Source organism: Eleutherodactylus coqui, chromosome 5, assembly GCF_035609145.1.
Source record: "Eleutherodactylus coqui strain aEleCoq1 chromosome 5, aEleCoq1.hap1, whole genome shotgun sequence".
NCBI classification, from domain to species: domain Eukaryota; kingdom Metazoa; phylum Chordata; class Amphibia; order Anura; family Eleutherodactylidae; genus Eleutherodactylus; species Eleutherodactylus coqui.
In genome coordinates this window covers 216,617,822-216,636,328 of record NC_089841.1, presented here as the reverse complement: position 1 = coordinate 216,636,328, position 18,507 = coordinate 216,617,822, and the positions used below count along the sequence as shown (strand labels likewise).

Sequence of the window (18,507 nt, the reverse complement as noted above, 5' to 3'; positions counted from 1 at the left end):
AAAAAAAAATAACTAGAAATGTTTTTAAAAAATCCTTTTTTTTTAGCTTTTTACTCCCCATAAAACTAAAAAAACGGGGGGGAAAAGTCAGTGAAAAAGAAATGTAAAAAAGTAGCCCCATGTGTCAGGGGACAAAAAAAGCAGCAAAACTAATTTTGATAGCTAAAGGAAAAAAATTAGGGCAGTAAAACCGCGACATGGGTAAAATCCCTAAAGTGTGTCTGCTCCTTAAGTTACAAAACAGCCTGGTCCTTAGGGGGTTAAATAAGGTTCCCCAAAAGTGTCGTGTGCATATATGACTGGATGGAAATGTTCTATTCTGGTTTGTCAAGGTTCTAGTCAAGTCATGTATTACTGACAGGGGGAACTAGGGCGGCAGGGCTTGGTTGAAGAAATGTGTATTGTTGTTGTGCCTGGTTTCTATAGCATTGTCATTAAGCGTGTGCACTTTATTGGAGCAGTCATGTGTAGATTAACGAATGTATAGCGGGGGTAAGGATTCACACAAGAGTCAACTTCTAGACTCGTTATACAGCATCAAAACAAGTCCTGAAGAAGCTGGATTGAACCTAAGCCATAACAATCACGTGTCTTGTGAGTTGTCTGAGCAGACACATGTGATGTTTACCTGCACAGAGCACAAAGGTTACATTTGTATTACGGCAAACAAAGCCAGTGAGAAGATAACCCATAAGGTGCCACATTCTTGACGCATTAAACTGATAAAAGGCTTTATTTTAGGATGCCTATGAGATAATCCTGCTAACAAGAAGGTGCATCCGCTTATAGCTAGTGGCTCCAATCTTCAGATCGTTCAGGTAATGATCATATACATACAAGGTATCCAATGTAATCGGACAGTGTTGTAATGAACCATACATGTGTTCCTAACCAGAAGCAAACGATTTGTCTCTTCTTCACTAAGCTATGTACTTTATGGCAATAGCTTCTGAAAACCATATCCATAAATCTTCCATAAGAAGAAAAACTTGCTCTTAAAGTGTACCCCAGTTTGCAAAAAATCTTCAGAAGTAGTCCAGGTCCTCACTGGCCGCGGCTTCGCTGCTGTTTGCACCCACTTTGAGCCCTATCAATGCAGTTTTCCATATAAATGTTCCTATTTTTCTGCTGTCTGCAATACTCGCCCCTCTGTTGCAGCTTCCCACATCCCAGTATGCCCAACAACAAGCAGTGGATTGTGAAGATTCTGGAAGGGAGACCCCTAGTAGCTGGCGCTTAAAACTTTATTTTCAGTAATAAAGCAGAAAAAAAAATGTAATGCAAGTATATTACAAAACTGATAATCTACAAATAGGTTGTTAGATGAGTATGTTGTGTGAATAGTTGGTGCTCAATGAACTCATATACACAAGGCTGCCTGCTACCGTTTTTTTTCACTGTACTAGATGTATTCATTGGGAAATGTGCTGCGCAACAAGCGTGCGCAGATCGTGTGCAATTTCACATGTGCCAACAATGGGGAAAACTAAGGTTCATGTCCAGTCATCGGTCTGTGAAAGGCTCTTCTAATCTTGCAGGACAGGATACGATGCTGTGCTTGATCCTAAATCTAACACCCCCTATATATAACATACTCTGGTGCATACAGAATCGGATTGTAACGATATCTAACATTTCGTGAAGCAACCCTGCCGGCTTCTGTTTACTAATCCTTATTTGACTCAGTATATTTGCAGTGGATTGCCCTCAGTGGTAGTTTTAGTAATCTGTACTTTATAATCATAGAATCTGCTCCTCATGCACCGACTGCCTAGTGATTCTGTGAATACATATAGATTTTTTTTAAATTAAAAATAATCAGCCAATCAGAAGAAGCAGGGGAGTGAGCTGCTTGGACCAATGATGAGACACAAGGGGTGTGTCTCAGACTATGTGAAACTCCCTGTAAAGACTGTACCTAAACTGTGGCCACAGATCACTGCTCTATCTAAGCAAGCAGAGCTAAAAAGTGGTCAAGGAACAAGAGCTGTGGAAAATAGATAGGTAATCATGCTCTCTATATTCCGACTTACATATGATTTTTAAACTCCTGACTGAACAATTCCTTTAAGTCTGTAGCACTGCCTGAAATCATAAGCAGGTGCTGTAGATGTAAAATACAACAGCAGCATTTGCAGATCTATATAAACTCTGTTGCCTGGATTTGGATGAAAGTAGAGTTATTAGAAGGAACATCTTCCCCCCCGCCAAAGCAAAGCATGCTAAATAGGTCTAATGAAAAATGTTACAGTACCATAAAGATTTCCATTGACACTATCCGTATTCTCCATGTCAGAACGCTGTCAGGATGACCAGCAAAAAAAGCCGCTACTCATTCAGTCCAGTTTTACAAGCAACCTGGAAGACAAAAGAGTATTCCTATTAGTTGACAAATATAACTACGTAGTAAAACCTAAAAGACGACCCCTTATCCAGACCGCTTCTCTGGTTACACCATATATTATACATACTGGCCATTTACATTGAGAATACCCCCGCCATTGTAGATCCCTTCTTGTTGGGTGGTCATCTCAAGAGGCTTCACATATACAGTGCAGTAACCTTTGTCATTCTAAGACCATTCTCACGCAGGCGGGTTTTTTTTTACAGCGTTTTAATGGGCGTTTCAACGCAAGCTAAAAACGCTGTACTGAGCCTCCATTGTATTTAATGAGGCTTCTCAGACGAGCGTTTTAGCGCGGTGTTTCTAACGCCGCGCTAATCGAACGCAGGCTGTTCTATTTTAGTTTGGTTTCATTGATTTTTAATGCACCATATCCCTGATTGTAAAAACACTATTGAACGCCATTCCAAACACCTTTATTATGGTTGTAGGACACCATTCTATCTAATCTGAAGATTTAATTCCATGGAGTAGGACACAGCAGGTAAGGCTCGTGTCTATGTAATGAATACGACAAACAAATGGGAGTCTTGTCGGAGACAAATCCATTCTGCGCTGAGACTTACTAGGCCAATTTCATGTTCACATCAGCTTTAATAGTTTAAAGGCAAAGGCAGATCTTCACTATCATTTTTTTTCCCTACATTAACCTCAAATGGCAAAAAACAAAAACAAAAAAGAAAACACAACATAGGATTCAGTCATTTTATTCTTTTACTGGGTTAAGTTGGCACAGAGGATTTTGTAATTCCGCTTGCCAAAAAAGGAAGACAGAACAGGGGGGCATTGATGGCGTTTAGCAGAAAGAAGAACAAAAATGTACAACAAACAAACTTTAATAGCAACAGGTACAGAGAAGGAGCAATTCTGGCAAACATATATGTTTCCACACTCCACCTACTGGAGCAGGAACACAGTCCAACCTAATATTAGCTGTAAAGACGGGTTAGAATGTCAGTATGCCATTAATATAGCACATGCTTCAGCTAAATGAGTGGCAGCCATGTTTGTCTGAAACTGGACTACTGGAACATTCACATGGGAACAGTGAAGACAAGTTATAATTATATTATGTAATAAAAATATATATATAATTATAATTTGTCTTTACTGTTCCCATGTGAATATTCCTGTAGTCCAGATTCAAACAAACGTGGTTGTGAAAGGCTCTCCTACTCTTGCAGGACCGGCTTCGGTCAAAATATATATATATATACATATATATATACACATACACACACATACATATACATATATATACACACATATATATACACACACACACACACACAAATATGTGTGTATATACATATATATATATATATATATATATATATATATACATACATACACACACATATACACACACACACTATATACACATATATATTATATACACACACACTATATATTATATATATATACACACACACACACACAAATATATTATATATACACACACACACAAATGAATCTCTCTCTCTCTCTCTCTCTCTCTCTCTCTCTCTCTATATATATATATACACACACACACACACACACACATATATACATACACACACACGGTGTGTAATTATATATATATATATATTATATATATACACACATATACATACATACATACACACACACTAGAGGGGTGTCCTTCAACCAATTTTGGATTCAGGGTTACCTAGGGGGCTTTCTCTTTCTGCCATTATACAATGGTGCCATCTGCTGGCTAGAGCCAGTACTGCGGTATGGGACATGCTGGAGATGCCCCCGACAACAGAGCGGCCAGTAATATACAGTAAGAATACCCTGCCATACGTCTTCCAACATCAGAGCTGTACAGCCTTCAATCAGAATGTCTTCAGACGTCAGACAGTGGATTGGAAAGTGTTAAAGAATAACCAGCAGTTGTTTCTGTCCCAGGGTGATCCACGCACTCCTTTCTGTGGATTGTTACACTACTTTCTGAAATAAACCTAAAAATAACAGTTTGGAAGAAACTAAAAGCCTCCCGTTGCCCATGGATATGCACTTGTGGATGTCTTCTATATGGACACATCCGTGTTACTTCCATTCTTGTTGTACAGCGACACCAAGTGGACTACAGAATAATGACAGATTGTTTCCTTACCGACCGTTTACCGGGTCATAGAGTAGAAGGATAGTTGTGTGAACATAGACTCCACATCAAGATTAAAAAGCAAATTCTGCACGTTTTGGAACCTTTAGACCTGCTAAGATTACTTGTACTTTCCAGTTTTACTGTCCAAAATGTGTAATCTATAATCCCCACCACAAAGGCCGCCTTACTTCAACCCAATCTTTTTTTTTGCTTGCTGTCCCACTGTAGTCTCAATTTTTTACCAAGGCCAAAAACACTGGACCAAAGTCCTGTGGGCATCACCAACTTCATGTCCTTCTTGTAGAACTTCCAATGATGAACCTGAATATTCTATATCCAGTCCACCTTCCAAGCAAAGTCAAAATGTTAGATTTCAGCTATTTTTTTGCTATTGAATATATACATACATACATACATACATACAACTAGCTGTACACACACTATAGAAAAAAATGTTTTCACACAGTTTGAAGAAACCCTGCCCTGCAAGTGCCACCCCAGGATACCAAGCACAGCCCTTTAGAGGTACAACACCGCAGAATATCCACAGCGGGACCACACTGAAATTCTGCGAGATTTCCGCAGCTGAAGAGCTCCTTTAAAACCTGCACCATGTGGCGCGGGTTCGAAGCAGCTTTTCAGCCTGTATTCTTCTGTGGAAATCTCTCCCCATAGAGGGAAGAGAGCCGGCAGCAGAAATGGCGTCAAAATTGACATGTCGCGGATTTGAATTCCGCGCCGCACATCAGTTTCCATGGGGCTTGTCCGCAGCGAAGTGTTGGCAGCGTATGAACAAGGTTTTTGGAAATCTAGTACAATTTGCTGCTTAGTCTCAATTTTAAAAATGTGTGTGGAGAGTCCGCCCCATGTGAACCCAGCCTTAGAGAAAAGTCAGCAGAAATCAGTCAACTAGCACATGGAGGTGTACCGCTTCTCACCCAACGGCAGATATGGGAGAGGGGGTGAGGAGGAAGGGAGCGGGGGTGTGGAGGAAGGGGGCGGGGGTGTGGAGGAAGGGGGCGGGGGTGTGGAGGAAGGGGGCGGGGGTGTGGAGGAAGGGAGCGGGGGTGTGGAGGAAGGGAGCGGGGGTGTGGAGGAAGGGAGCGGGGGTGTGGAGGAAGGGAGCGGGGGTGTGGAGGAAGGGAGCGGGGGTGTGGAGGAAGGGAGCGGGAGTGTGGAGGAAGGGAGCGGGAGTGTGGAGGAAGGGAGCGGGAGTGTGGAGGAAGGGAGCGGGGGTGTGGAGGAAGGGAGCGGGGGTGTGGAGGAAGGGAGCGGGGGTGTGGAGGAAGGGAGCGGGGGTGTGGAGGAAGGGAGCGGGGGTGTGGAGGAAGGGAGCGGGGGTGTGGAGGAAGGGAGCGGGGGTGTGGAGGAAGGGAGAGGGGGTGTGGAGGAAGGGAGAGGGGGTGTGGAGGAAGGGAGAGGGGGTGAGGAGGAAGGGAGAGGGGGTGAGGAGGAAGGGAGAGGGGGTGAGGAGGAAGGGAGAGGGGGTGAGGAGGAAGGGAGAGGGGGTGAGGAGGAAGGGAGAGGGGGTGTGGAGGAAGGGAGAGGGGGTGTGGAGGAAGGGAGAGGGGGTGTGGAGGAAGGGAGAGGGGGTGTGGAGGAAGGGAGAGGGGGTGTGGAGGAAGGGAGAGGGGGTGTGGAGGAAGGGAGAGGGGGTGTGGAGGAAGGGAGAGGGGGTGTGGAGGAAGGGAGAGGGGGTGTGGAGGAAGGGAGAGGGGGTGTGGAGGAAGGGAGAGGGGGTGTGGAGGAAGGGAGAGGGGGTGTGGAGGAAGGGAGAGGGGGTGTGGAGGAAGGGAGAGGGGGGTTTCAACATGCCTGATCCTTTCTTTCCACAGGAGACATTGGCAAAAGGGTCTGGCAGAGGCTTATTCCCTTCTCCACATGGAAGACACATGTATGTTTGGTTGACTTGAGCATGTTGACAGAGGAATTAGAAAAAAGAACAGTTGGTCAGTTGACCATTATTGAAGATGTACTGTACCTTTAATCCCGTGTCACATGGGCTTACATGTGCACAAAATTTTTGTGTGTACATTTCAGTCACGCAGAAAAATATGTAGCGTGCTCTATTTTCAAGTGTGAACGCGCAGGAGAAGAACACGTCTTGAACTCATTAAACTAATTGGCCATTTCAATGGCTGAGAGGATCGGTGCACGTGCTTTTTTGCACACACAATTGCGCACGAGTTGTACAGTAAAATACACCAAAACATATGCAAAAACACGCATACGCTCCTGTGACACGGGCCTTAGATTGGTATTGGAGTTCAGCTGCATTCATTATAATATACTCTAAGCAAAATGAAGGGAAGCAAAAATATTTCTAAAGATGGAATTCAAATCACTTAAACCCCAGTTTTTGTAATCCCAGTAACCAACCCCCCCCACCACCCACCCACCTGAATTCTATGTAAGTACACGCTTGGAACAGTGCCCCGAGCTACAACAAACCTTTCCAGGAAACCAATGTGTGAAAATATGGCGCTGTTAATATAAAGGCGGGGTTACAATGACGCTCGGCCGGCACCTGCTTTACAACTACTAGTACAACGAGGAGGAATGTGCACTTGGCATGGCTGTTACAGGATTCCTGTATAGGGGCGGATTCAGGTATAGGGACCCATATTCAACCGCCTTCTCCAGCTCTGTTATTACACGTCAGTGTCATACCTGCATGCTAAATATTGGCTCCAGGCTAAATGCACAGCAAGCAGTGACTGGCTGATTATTATTGACAACTACCAAAATTTTAGTATAATTTTTTACAGGTAGAATTGCGCAGGAAATCTAGACGACACGCAGAATATTGACCGGGTATTATGTATGAATAGTTACAACACGGAACTTTTTATAGGTCATCCACCGTTGGACTACATATATAAGGTATAATTGAGTTCTGTACAGAAGTGGAATAAGAGCCTCATGCTGCGCAGAGTGCAGACAGCAGAAATGCAGACTTGTTTGCAGTCCTAAGCTCCCGCTCACGACCTGAAGGTTCAATCCCCGAATGGTTGAGGTAGCCAGCTCAAGGTTGACTCAGCCTTCCATGGTTGGTAAAATCGGTACCCAGCTAGGTGGGGGATAATAAGTAAAAAAAAATTACCTAAAAGTGCTGCGGAATAAGTTGGCGCTATACAAATAACAAGATCTATATAAGCAGTATGATACAGGCACATAATGCTTATATTCATGTCCTGACATTGTTCAGATGGAACATAACAAAGGCTCCATTTTTAGCTAAAACGTTCATAGTGAACTGACCAGTGGTTAAACTCCTCCACAATCCAATTCTGCCTGATCTACTTCTCAAGCAAGTTTTGCATTCGCTGACCAGACCCCACATTTCAAATCTGTCGTGTGTCACTTTATGTGATAATACATTTTGGAATGCTTCTACTCATCCAACCCCCATAGAAGTAAAAAGAGGGGAGGGGATACACAAATGCGCATTTAATACACAAGGAGACGTGTTCTTTTTGCAGCTGAAATACGCAGCATATCACGCAAGGAGACATAGTTCATTACACAAAAAGACAGCGCTTAGTTGCGTGTAAATGAGCCTACGCTCCTGTGAAGTCCCCCAGGGTGGGCTCACACCTGCGTTTTGCCTTTCAGTCATAATTCTGTTTGTTCACCTGCACATCAACGGTCTGATCCCGCAGCAGTATTCGACCCTGTGCCCGGCTGGTAACCTTCGCGTACCTGTACTCAGTCTCTTAATCTGTGCTGGGGGTATGTCGGCCATCGCTCATGCACAGTACAGATTATGCTGCGCCGTTGCTAGGCTATGACGCGGATCCCATGACCTTTCCGCAAGGATTGCGGAAGGGCCGCGGGTCGGTCGGCTTCCACTGACTTCAATGGAAGCCGTCTATGCGAACTCTGCACAGAATGGCAGTGTGGAGGAAATCGCGTCTCGCCATAGCATGCTATGAGCTGTATTTGCTGCGGAATCCGAAGGCAGACGCCCACTCTGGATTCCGCAATGCAAACCCGCCCGTGTGCAGCCGGCCCTTCTCTATTCCATTTTCTAAGAAGAGAAGCAGAATTAAAAATGGAAGTAAATGGATCCTTTTTTCCTTATTGATTTGAATGGGTGGTCATAAAAACGGAAAGCTAATTATGTGCTTCGGTTCCGTCTGGTTTCAGTTTTTTTTAACTTAAAACGGTACACAAACAAACTGTAAAGCTTTCCTTCTTTTGAAAACCCATTGAAATCAATAGTGGGGAAACAGGTATCTGTTTATTTCCGTTGACAGAGACTTCTCTTTCTGGTAATGGAGCTTTGAATACCCCGCCTCCAGCAAGTGAGTGCTGTGATTGGATCACGAGCGCCGTGGCTCAGCCAATCAGAGCCGGCACTCGATCATTCACAGCCAGCCATTCAGTGAATGACATCACTGAATGGCTGTGATTTGTTCATTGAGTACCAGCTCTGATTGGCTGAGCAACAGCGCTCGTGATCCAATCACCGTTACCTGAAAGAGAAACCTCTGTCAACGTTGAGGATTACACTGCAGCCAGCCGCAGCACCGGAGGCCAGCGTGAGGTACCCAGGCGCCGCCAGGTGAGTATAGGACCCTCCCCCTGAAAATAAGACACTGTGCTTCTCTTAGGGCAAAAATTAATATGATAACACAGTATCTTTTTTGGGGGGAAACACAGACATTCACATCCATACACAGTCCAAGATATGCAGTCAGGAGAAATATATAAGGATTACAAGATAAATTCTTATCTGCTTACGGTTTTGTTTGTTGAACTTCGAAACAAAGCCTGAAGCAATACAAGTGGTTGTACCAACATTCCAGGTAAACGAATAAAAAAAGTCACTACATGCCACTGCTAAGAAAGCTGCTAGGCAATGACAGGCTAAATCACAGGTTTTCATACGGAAGAGTCCTCGCTGCATTCCTAGTCACACGTCTCACCTACCCAAAGGTCACAAGACTGTAAATTCTGAACCGTGTCCTAACAGCTCACGCTCAACCGCGGCTTGAAGGAAAACACACATCTACTGTACCCCTTATTAACTATTTAATGGGTGCAGCCAAATAAAACAATCACAGTATAACAAAAAGTTCCACAACTTGCTAATGTAATTAGTTTTTTAATTCCTCGCCATTTTCTAGGTTTACGGTCGGTGAACAGAAAAAGTTATGAAGTGAATACAACGGAGTCAAGCAGCAAACATTTGGGGGTTAATCACGGCCTGGACTCCAAACGGATACATTGTAGCAGTGTGGAAAGAGAAGAGGGGAAACCTAACAGCCCAGATGAACGGTCTTGATTATCTCGATTGTGTTATAGATCTGATGTGATAGAGACCTTCGGAAAGCAAAAGTAGCGTCTCGCTGGATTACAAAATATGATTGTTCCCAGCAAGAGAAACCAAGTAATCTTGAATATATGATACCTTTTAATAGCCAACAAAAATGCATGATGTTATAGCGAGCTTTCCGACCTCTCAGGGTCCTTCGTCAGGCAGAATTAAATAGATCCGAAGAGGCATGCATATGTATGCAGTATATATAAGTCAAACCTTCTGTATCGAACTCGAATTTCACCATTTCAAGAATATTTTGTTACCTTACAAATACATAGTTTATGACAATTCTTTTCTGCCAGTAGAGGGCAGAACATCCTTATTTAAAAGTATAGGTGAAACACTGAACACAATCTGCAGCTTTAAAGATGTGAAGGTAAATGTAATCATACAACCCCGTCATCTCCAGCCTGCGGCATAAAGCGTCATTAATGCTGAAAACTATTCTAAAAGATAACAAAGCTAATACAATTACAGACTAATTGGTTACTTCATCTAATGTCATAGGGTCTGTCTAGGCAGGACTACATCAACACTCACGTGGGTGTAAGTAGACTTCTAGACAAAGTATAATGCTGGAAGACTAGCGCACACACCCTGGGTTTGTAAAATATGTATCTGTTCCACAACGGCAGTTTAGGACTTGTAAACTGTACCTTACACTTGCAGAGAACACATTAGAAAATAAGACTGCCTAGTAAAAAGCCTACAGAGAGAACACGAGCCAATTACCTGCTCACCTGTTCCATTTTTGGCTGCAGAACTTTGAGGGGTGGAGTTTAGGGGCGAATGAGGGGGCGGAGCCTAGCACCCAAAGCACTCTGCTACAGCCCCGCTAAAGACATCACGATTAAGGGTGGTCTTAGACAGAGCGATTATCGTTCAAAAAATACTTCAAATGAGCAAAAACCATTTGGTCTAAATACGAGCCAACAAGTTAACAAAAAAACGAGAATTGTTCACTTTTCACTTGTTCATTTTATGCACACATAAGAATAGTCGTTGGCTCGTTAACTTACCGTTCAGTTTAAAACGGCGCTCCTTCATTCTTTTCCATTCGCTAATATAATGAATGTGAAAGACTTAACGATGATGAATGATGCTCTTTTGAAAGCGCCAAAGGTGTCTGTCTAAACAAGCTGAGCGATCACAAACGATCTAGCGGTGATGTCACTTGCTCATTCACCTGTTCACTACCCCACCAGTCCCATGTTCAGAAACATACCCATCGTGGCGCTAATATTATGTCTGCATGCACAAAGGGGCTCAAACCGAAAGGAGCATTCAAAACTTTAGCTGTGTTTTAACTTTTACGTAATCGCCATTATCCATTGGATAACGGCGATCACGTGACTGAGGGCTGCTCACCTCGGTCCTCGTTCACTGCTCAAGGCTGTCTGCTACCTTTAGTAGCCAGGAGCAAGGAGATTTTAAATGTTCTGGTCCACCATTATGCCGATGGACGCATGCGCTGAAGTTGGGGGAAAAATCTGCAGATAAAGATCTTATCAGGCGACATCGCCGGAGGCCTTAGGTAAGTAACTTCACCTCCCCTCACGGATTGGATCCGTGAGGGGAGGTGAAACTATCTTGTTTTTACTTTTACGTGATCGCGTACCGCAGCCCCCTGTGAAGTCTCCAGGCTCTTGGCTACATTTGGTAGCCGGGAGATTTTAAATTACCCTGGCAATCTGCAGCTTTAGCACATGTGTCCGTAATTTAGGCGGCGGTCGCGTGCGCAGAGGCCGTGGTGAGGTCTGTGGATAAATCCGGGGGTCTTGGGTACCGTGAGGGGAGATGAAACAATTTTTTTTTTTTTACTTTTTTCCCCCCACTTAACATGATCGCTGCTATCCATTGGATAGCAGCGATCATGTGACTGGAAACTGCATACAGCTGCTCCCGGTGATACCTCTATGCTCTGGGATACACATGCTGGCCGGGAGTCAGAAAGGTTTTAAATTACCCGGGCTGCGCGTTACTCTGACGTCTGGCACGCATGTGCAGAAGGCGTTGTCGGGACCAGGAGGCCGGAACGCTGCGGGACATTGCGGAGGATGGGGGTGAGTACTTTCAGCTGTCCTGATGGGTCCGATCCATTAGGGCAGATGAATCTTTAACTTTTATTTACTTTACATTGAGTGTTATATGTAAATGCCGGTGATCATATGATCGGGGGAAGGGGCGGGTCCCGCGGCCCAGGATGATGGCTCCAGGTTGTCGACTACCCCCGGAAGCCAGCAGCATGGAGCTGTGAAGTCCACAGCTTGCAGGGTTTTAATCCCCGCAGGGAGCATGTCTTTACATCCCTGGGGATTAAAGCCCAGCAAGCCAGGATGTAAAAAGGCAATGGGTTGGTCACTAAGGGGTTGGCAAGCATCTGAAAAAGGGGCCACACACTGCAACCATCAGTTATTTTGGCTATATAGAGCCAGAATGTTATTAACCCCTGCTGTACTGCTATCAAAGATAAGAGGCAGTCCTCCGTTATGCCCTTGATGAGCCGATTCTCGTTTGAACAAGCCACGTCACGGCTTACTCGTTCGCACTTATTCAGCCTGTTTAGAGAGGCAGATCGGCGTTGAGAATCGTTCACTTCTCGTTCAGTGCTTTACATTCCTATGCGAAACACAGAGTGGGGAACAAATGGATCTGGATAAGTTGGGGGCTTGGGCAGATAAATGTAAGGTTCTGCACATGGGCAGAGGAAATACATGTCACCATTACACACTAAATGGGAAACCACTGGGTAACATGGATATGGAAAAAAACTTGGGGATTTTAATTAACTGTAAACTCAATTGGAACAACCAGTGTCAGGCAGCTGCTGCCAAGGCAAATAGGATCATAGGGTGCATCAAAAGAGGTCTAGGGGCGCATGACGAGAACATTGTTCTTCCTCTTTACAAGTCACTGGTCAGACCACACATGGAATATTGTGGACAGTTTTGGGCATCGGTACTCAGGAGGACATATGAGAGCTGGAGCAGGTCCAAAAGCGGGCAACTAAACTAATAAATGGAATGGGCGGACTACAATAGTACAGTTTAGGCGTACTACAGTTTAGAAAAAAAAAAGTTTATGCGGTGACCTAATGAGTATGTATAAATCTATCAGGGTACAATACAGAAATCTCTCCCATAAAAGGTTAATACTCAGAACTATGACTGTAACAAGGGGGCGCCCTCTACGTCTAGAGAAAAGGAGGTTTCTATACCAACATAGAAGGGGGTTCTTTACTGTAAGAGCAGTGAGCCTATGGAACTCTCTGCCTAAGGACGTAGGGATGGCGAATTCAATAGGAGTACAAGAGAGGCCTGGACGCCTTTTTTTAGTGTAATACTACAGGTTATAGTCACTACTTACTTCAGAAGGGTCGGCGATCCAGGGATTATTCCGATTGCCAGACTGAAGTCAGGAAATTATTTTTTTCCCCCTAAAATGAGGAAAATTGGCTTCTACCTTAAGGGTTTTACCTTTCTCTGGATTAACATTGGTGAGTGTAATAGGCTGAACTTGGCAACATATATGTACGTCATAGCCACCAAACTGTTAGTGCAAACTGCCGTACACGTATAGTGCGCAGACTCAGGAGCTGAGCCTGCAGCATGAGCTGGAGGCAACGGACAACCAAACCCCTGCTGCAGCAGCCTAGACCACAGCTAGCTCTAATCCCAGCCAGTCAACCTATTACTGCTACTGCCAATGTAGACCGTGGCATCCAAAGGGTTGGGAAAGAGGCTCTCTTCTTCACCTCATTGGTGGCCCTGCCATGGTCGCTGTAGCCCAAAATATGGTTTACAGGTCTGCTATGTACGGCATTATCAAAAATATTACAAGCTATCTGATAGATTCAAATAGATCACAGACACGTCTAAAGTACCCTGGCACACCTAAATGGTAAATAGTATATCATTATATAGATGCACACAAAGGCATTACTCTCTTCGAGTCTAATAACCTACGGGTGCCTTTACACGTAACGATTTGTCGTTCACATTAGCGAATAATATCAGATTTCCCTTGTTCTGCCGGTTTATAAAGGCAGATGAATCGTTCGCTCGCTAATCATTGGCTGTAACAGTGAACAAAAACAATTGTACGATTGGCATTTAAGCCAAGCGATTAACGAATGAGCCAACAATAATTTTCCTGCTTGTAGGAAATGAACGATAAGTGAACAAATTATCGTTAATCATTAGATCATTGGTCATGTTTACACCGAACAACTATTGTTCAAGTTTGAAGGAGCCAGCGATTTTTGGTTTTTTTAAAGACTAATAGCGTAAACGCACCTATAAGTATCTAATAGTAAAATGCAAACGCATTAACCAGCCCCACATAATACACATACATTGTCCACCTACATAACTTGACCCCACAATACACATGCAATATCACAATATTATAACATAGCACCCCCATAAAGATATAAAGTGCAATACTAAACACAGGTGGCATAACCAACCTTACAGAATCACAACCTATCCGTGGGATCAATTACACTATACTGCAATACTGCCAAACCCCTATGGTGCACCAAACTCCGGCATGTGTTTCATCGTACTTCCTTAAGGGGATTGTGTGCCCAACTATCCAGACCTTCCTTAAGGGGATTGTGTGCCCAACTATCCAGACCTCCCTTATATAGTAATCTGCAATGAAACCCACCTGCTGCGTATTAAGTAACGCATGCACCCTGGAGAAGTGCAGCACATCACCCTGGTCCCAGCAGTCAGGTGACACACGTCAGGGATCCGTGATGTCATCGGATCCAAAACTTATGCAGTGCCACTCACTTATGCTGCTCTGTGCATGCGACGGGCATATCTATGATAGCTATTTATATATGATAATAGTATCATCTATTTACCCATTCTGTTGTGCTAGGGTACTTTATATGTATCGGTTTGTAATCTATTTGAATGTATCTATTAAAAACCAGTTTAAGGATTAATGTATCTTTATTGTTAGAAAATATTAAATACATTGTGTATGACTCCATGATGTGTCTTGGTTGTAGCCTACAGGTGTAGCACTTATTTGGCACCGACGTTCATACGGACACGTGTTATGTACAGATCACATAGCACCGCAGGTATACCTCCATCCCATCTCAGTGCTACAAACTATAGCCGTTACACACACACCATCCCCTGACATTAATGCCATGCACACTATGGACCATATAGAATCACAGCATCTCAACCAAAGCAACAATTCATGCCATGGAAGATTAACTTTTCCAAACTCTTACCTGAAGCGCCTGGGTTTACTTGATCTGGGTAAGAAATAGAGCATTACCAGTAAGGTGCAACATGACACCAAGTGACACCGCGAATGAGGAGCCTAAATACGCCGCAGCTCCAGCCTGCTTCTAAGTTTAGCCAAGAGCATCACACATCCAAAACTTTGCTTCTCTGCGGACAGAGGCTGACAGCGAGCCTAGCAGGAGGCGGCAGGGAAGCAGGGCTCATCCTTCTAGACAGACCCCAGGCGGATCTGGAGATGTAGCCCAGTGCACATTGCGCAGGTGACTTCCTTTTCGGCTCAGCCAGCAGGTTTAAGAAAACAGCTGGTGGAAATGCAGGACATTCCTGTACAGCCGCCTTGGCTGAGGAGATGACAGTGTGACACAATCCTTCACACTCCCTAGATGTTCATTAACCGCAGAGTGCGGCATGTCAGCTGCAAGCGGTGATTAAAGAGGAGCAAGCCCAACACTAAGCGCACACCTTCCTCTTCTTAGGGTCACCCGAGAACCACACTTGGCTCTCGAAAGCTGCTGACAACAGCAGAGCTGCATACCGCCAGACCATGGGGTCAATATAGTGCAGATAAGATCGGAGAAGGAGACTGGCAGCTATGGATGGAATATACAGAAGTGCAATGACACACCTGTACAAAAATACCTGCTGCCCGAACATGATTTGGGGGGGGGGGGATTTGTTCAACTCTTGTATGCCAAACATCTAGTGTGTAGTTGTCACAATTATGGCACATGCAGTATTTGCAGCATAATTTGGATCCTTTGGAATTTTTTTTATACTAGCTCCGCTACTTTTATAAGGTGGGCAGGGACAATAAAACGGCATGGCCTCACAAGCCCGCCAGATTTACTATAATTTATGTTAGAAACTACGATAGGACTGTCCAAATATGACATGCCCCTCTTGAAAAACTAAAAAAAACTTTGTGCACTTCACTCTGGGGCACTCTTTACCAGCATATAAAATACTCCCATTAGGTTAAGGCTATAAAACCTATATATACTGTAATTTATAGCAACATGACCAAATGTGGCCTGACCTGGATATTCTAGTTTTACGGCAGTGATGCCCAACTGGCAGCCCTCGTATAACTGCACCTGCTTCTCCCAGACTATAATGTACACCAAGCAAGGCTGTGTTTACATGTTCAGCAGCCATGTTTAACTTACACTGGTACCCCGACGTATAAATTTAATGGAGACGATGACAAATGCCATATGGTGATGTCCATCATTTGTATATCCATTGTAAATAAAATATATATATATTTTTACAACACATGGCAATTCACAGAAGGCCTCCGATAGATGCCCTACAGCGAGATCCATCCTGCAGGGTCCCATTGTAAAAATAAAAATATGTCTTTAGCCCCGAAGGACCAAGCGCTGTATTTTCACTGCGCTTGGTCCTTAAGGGGCTAAATACAATGGCAGAAGTATGGCAAGGGATTGAAGCTCCTGTTCCTGAATTTAAGCAGGAGTAGGTCAGGTCCTAAGCGGTTAATCACAGTCGAGAATTCTGCCTTCTCTCTTGCAGGCTACATAGCGCTCAATGCTCAGTGCTACGTAGTGCAGAGAGAAAGCGGAATTGTTACTTTGGCTGTGTGATCCATGGATCACGTGACCTCCGGGAGCCCCCTGTTAGAGCAGAGCTGCAGGACCCTAGCATACGCAAACCAGCTCCGTTAAGGACTACTGTCACTACAGGGGGATGTTTTCCCCTGTAACTGAAGCTTCCATGGATGCGTCTCCTATGGATGCCCCAGCTACAGTGGTAAAGTACGAAATTTAAAAAAGAAAAAAATATATGAATGACCCCCAGGAGGTCTTCTATGATGTCATGAATATAGGTGTTATAAAAAAAGTTACAATAGGTTAAAAAAAAAAAAAAAAAGGAAAAAAAGCTGCATAATAAAAAAAATAATTGCAAATATAATATATATTAAGAAAAAAAAACTGATGTCTGACTGGCCCAATGTAAATCAATGTGCTTATAGGACTGTGTATTAGGGCTCATTCCCACAGACATATGGGGGCTGCGTAATACAGTCTAAAAAGCCCACTTACATTGGGCCGTTCAGACGTGTGTTCTTCACGTGTGTGCGCAAAAAAAAGCAGTATGTTCGATTTTGGAGTGCTATACGCTCAATATAGGCTATGGGGGTTAAATACACAGTAAATAAGCATGATATATACGTTTATATTGTGTATTAGGTGTGTGAAAATGAAGCGTGTAATAAGCTGCGCCCATACACCCATGTGAGTGAGCCCTAAGAGCTAGTGGCTTCTTTTATGTCAATGTCTCTAAGCCTGCATTTGTGTACTGGAGTCAGACTGACCTTTTCAGTGAACATGATAAATGTAGGTCAGGAAGGATATTGTTTCTCCTTAAGGAGGGCACCTAGAAGATGCGAGAAGAGTAGAGATGTATACTAGGGAGTTGAGTAAGCTTTGTTCACAGGGGTTCATGAACCAAGACAGAAGAGATACAAATGGAGTATTCTGCAGTCAGTTATGTAACCGAGACTAATATATGAGAAGGCTAGTTATTTATGATCCCATTTGACAGGGAATAGTTTATGCTTATTCATTAACCAACCATATGGGATGCAGTTGCACCCAGGCTCCTCTTCTATAGAGAAAGCATTATAGTTGGGGGCCATATTACAGATTTTACATTGGGGCTCGGAAGCTTCAAGTTACGCCACCTCTGAAACCCATATAGAGACAATCATCAAAACAGACAAAGTGCTGACCACTAACTGCAGAAGTGTTCTGTATGTGCAGCATTCCAAATCGCTATATGTTAATATGAACATAACCCCTGTAACATTTTTCTCATTTTTAGGAGATCCGATTTAACACCTTCTTAGCCAAGTGGGTAATGGTTTAGACACAACGATCATCGCTCAAAAGATGTCTTTTGAGCGATAATCGTTGTGTGCATTTAGCAAAGTGATCGCTCAAGTTTTGAGCAATCACTTTGCGCTCCGAGCGTGGGATGCAGAAGACAAGCGGGGCCGCTTGTCTTCTGCATTCAGCTGTTCTCTTCTTGGAGCGCTCAGCTGGTATATAGCTGAGTGCTCTGATTGGGGTATGCAGAACACAGCTGGAGCGCCGTGTTCTTCATACCCTAGATGTTCACGGAGCGCTCAGCGGGTATACAGCTGTGCACTCTGTTCGTAGTATGAAGAACACAGCTGGACCGCTGTGTTCTTCATGCCCCGCCTGTGTTCAAGGAGCGGGATGCAGCTGAAACAATAGTATCAGCTGTATCCCGCTATGAATTCCTGATAACTGATCTTTCAGCATACTGAAAGACAACAATGAGCGACGGCTTAATGAAAACTGCACAATGTCAGTGCAGTTACACACAACAATTATCACTCAAAAGA

The 18,507-nt window shown here is 43.9% G+C and overlaps 1 protein-coding gene across 2 annotated transcripts in view; it reads right to left on the bottom strand.

Moving 5' to 3' along the window:
• Positions 1–18,507, bottom strand: part of KANK1 (KN motif and ankyrin repeat domains 1) — a 152,708-nt gene that overhangs the window by 72,279 nt on the left and 61,922 nt on the right. Inside the window, exons 1-2 of one of the 2 annotated variants that reach the window (XM_066604211.1) lie at positions 15,101–15,378; positions 2,255–2,358 (exon numbers count right to left, since the gene is read on the bottom strand). In XM_066604211.1, coding sequence (XP_066460308.1) covers positions 2,255–2,291 — 37 coding nt within the window. In that variant the 5' untranslated portion in view covers positions 2,292–2,358; positions 15,101–15,378. Of the gene's footprint in view, positions 1–2,254; positions 2,359–15,100; positions 15,379–18,507 lie in introns of those variants that run through there. The other variant, XM_066604210.1, reaches the window with a different exon arrangement.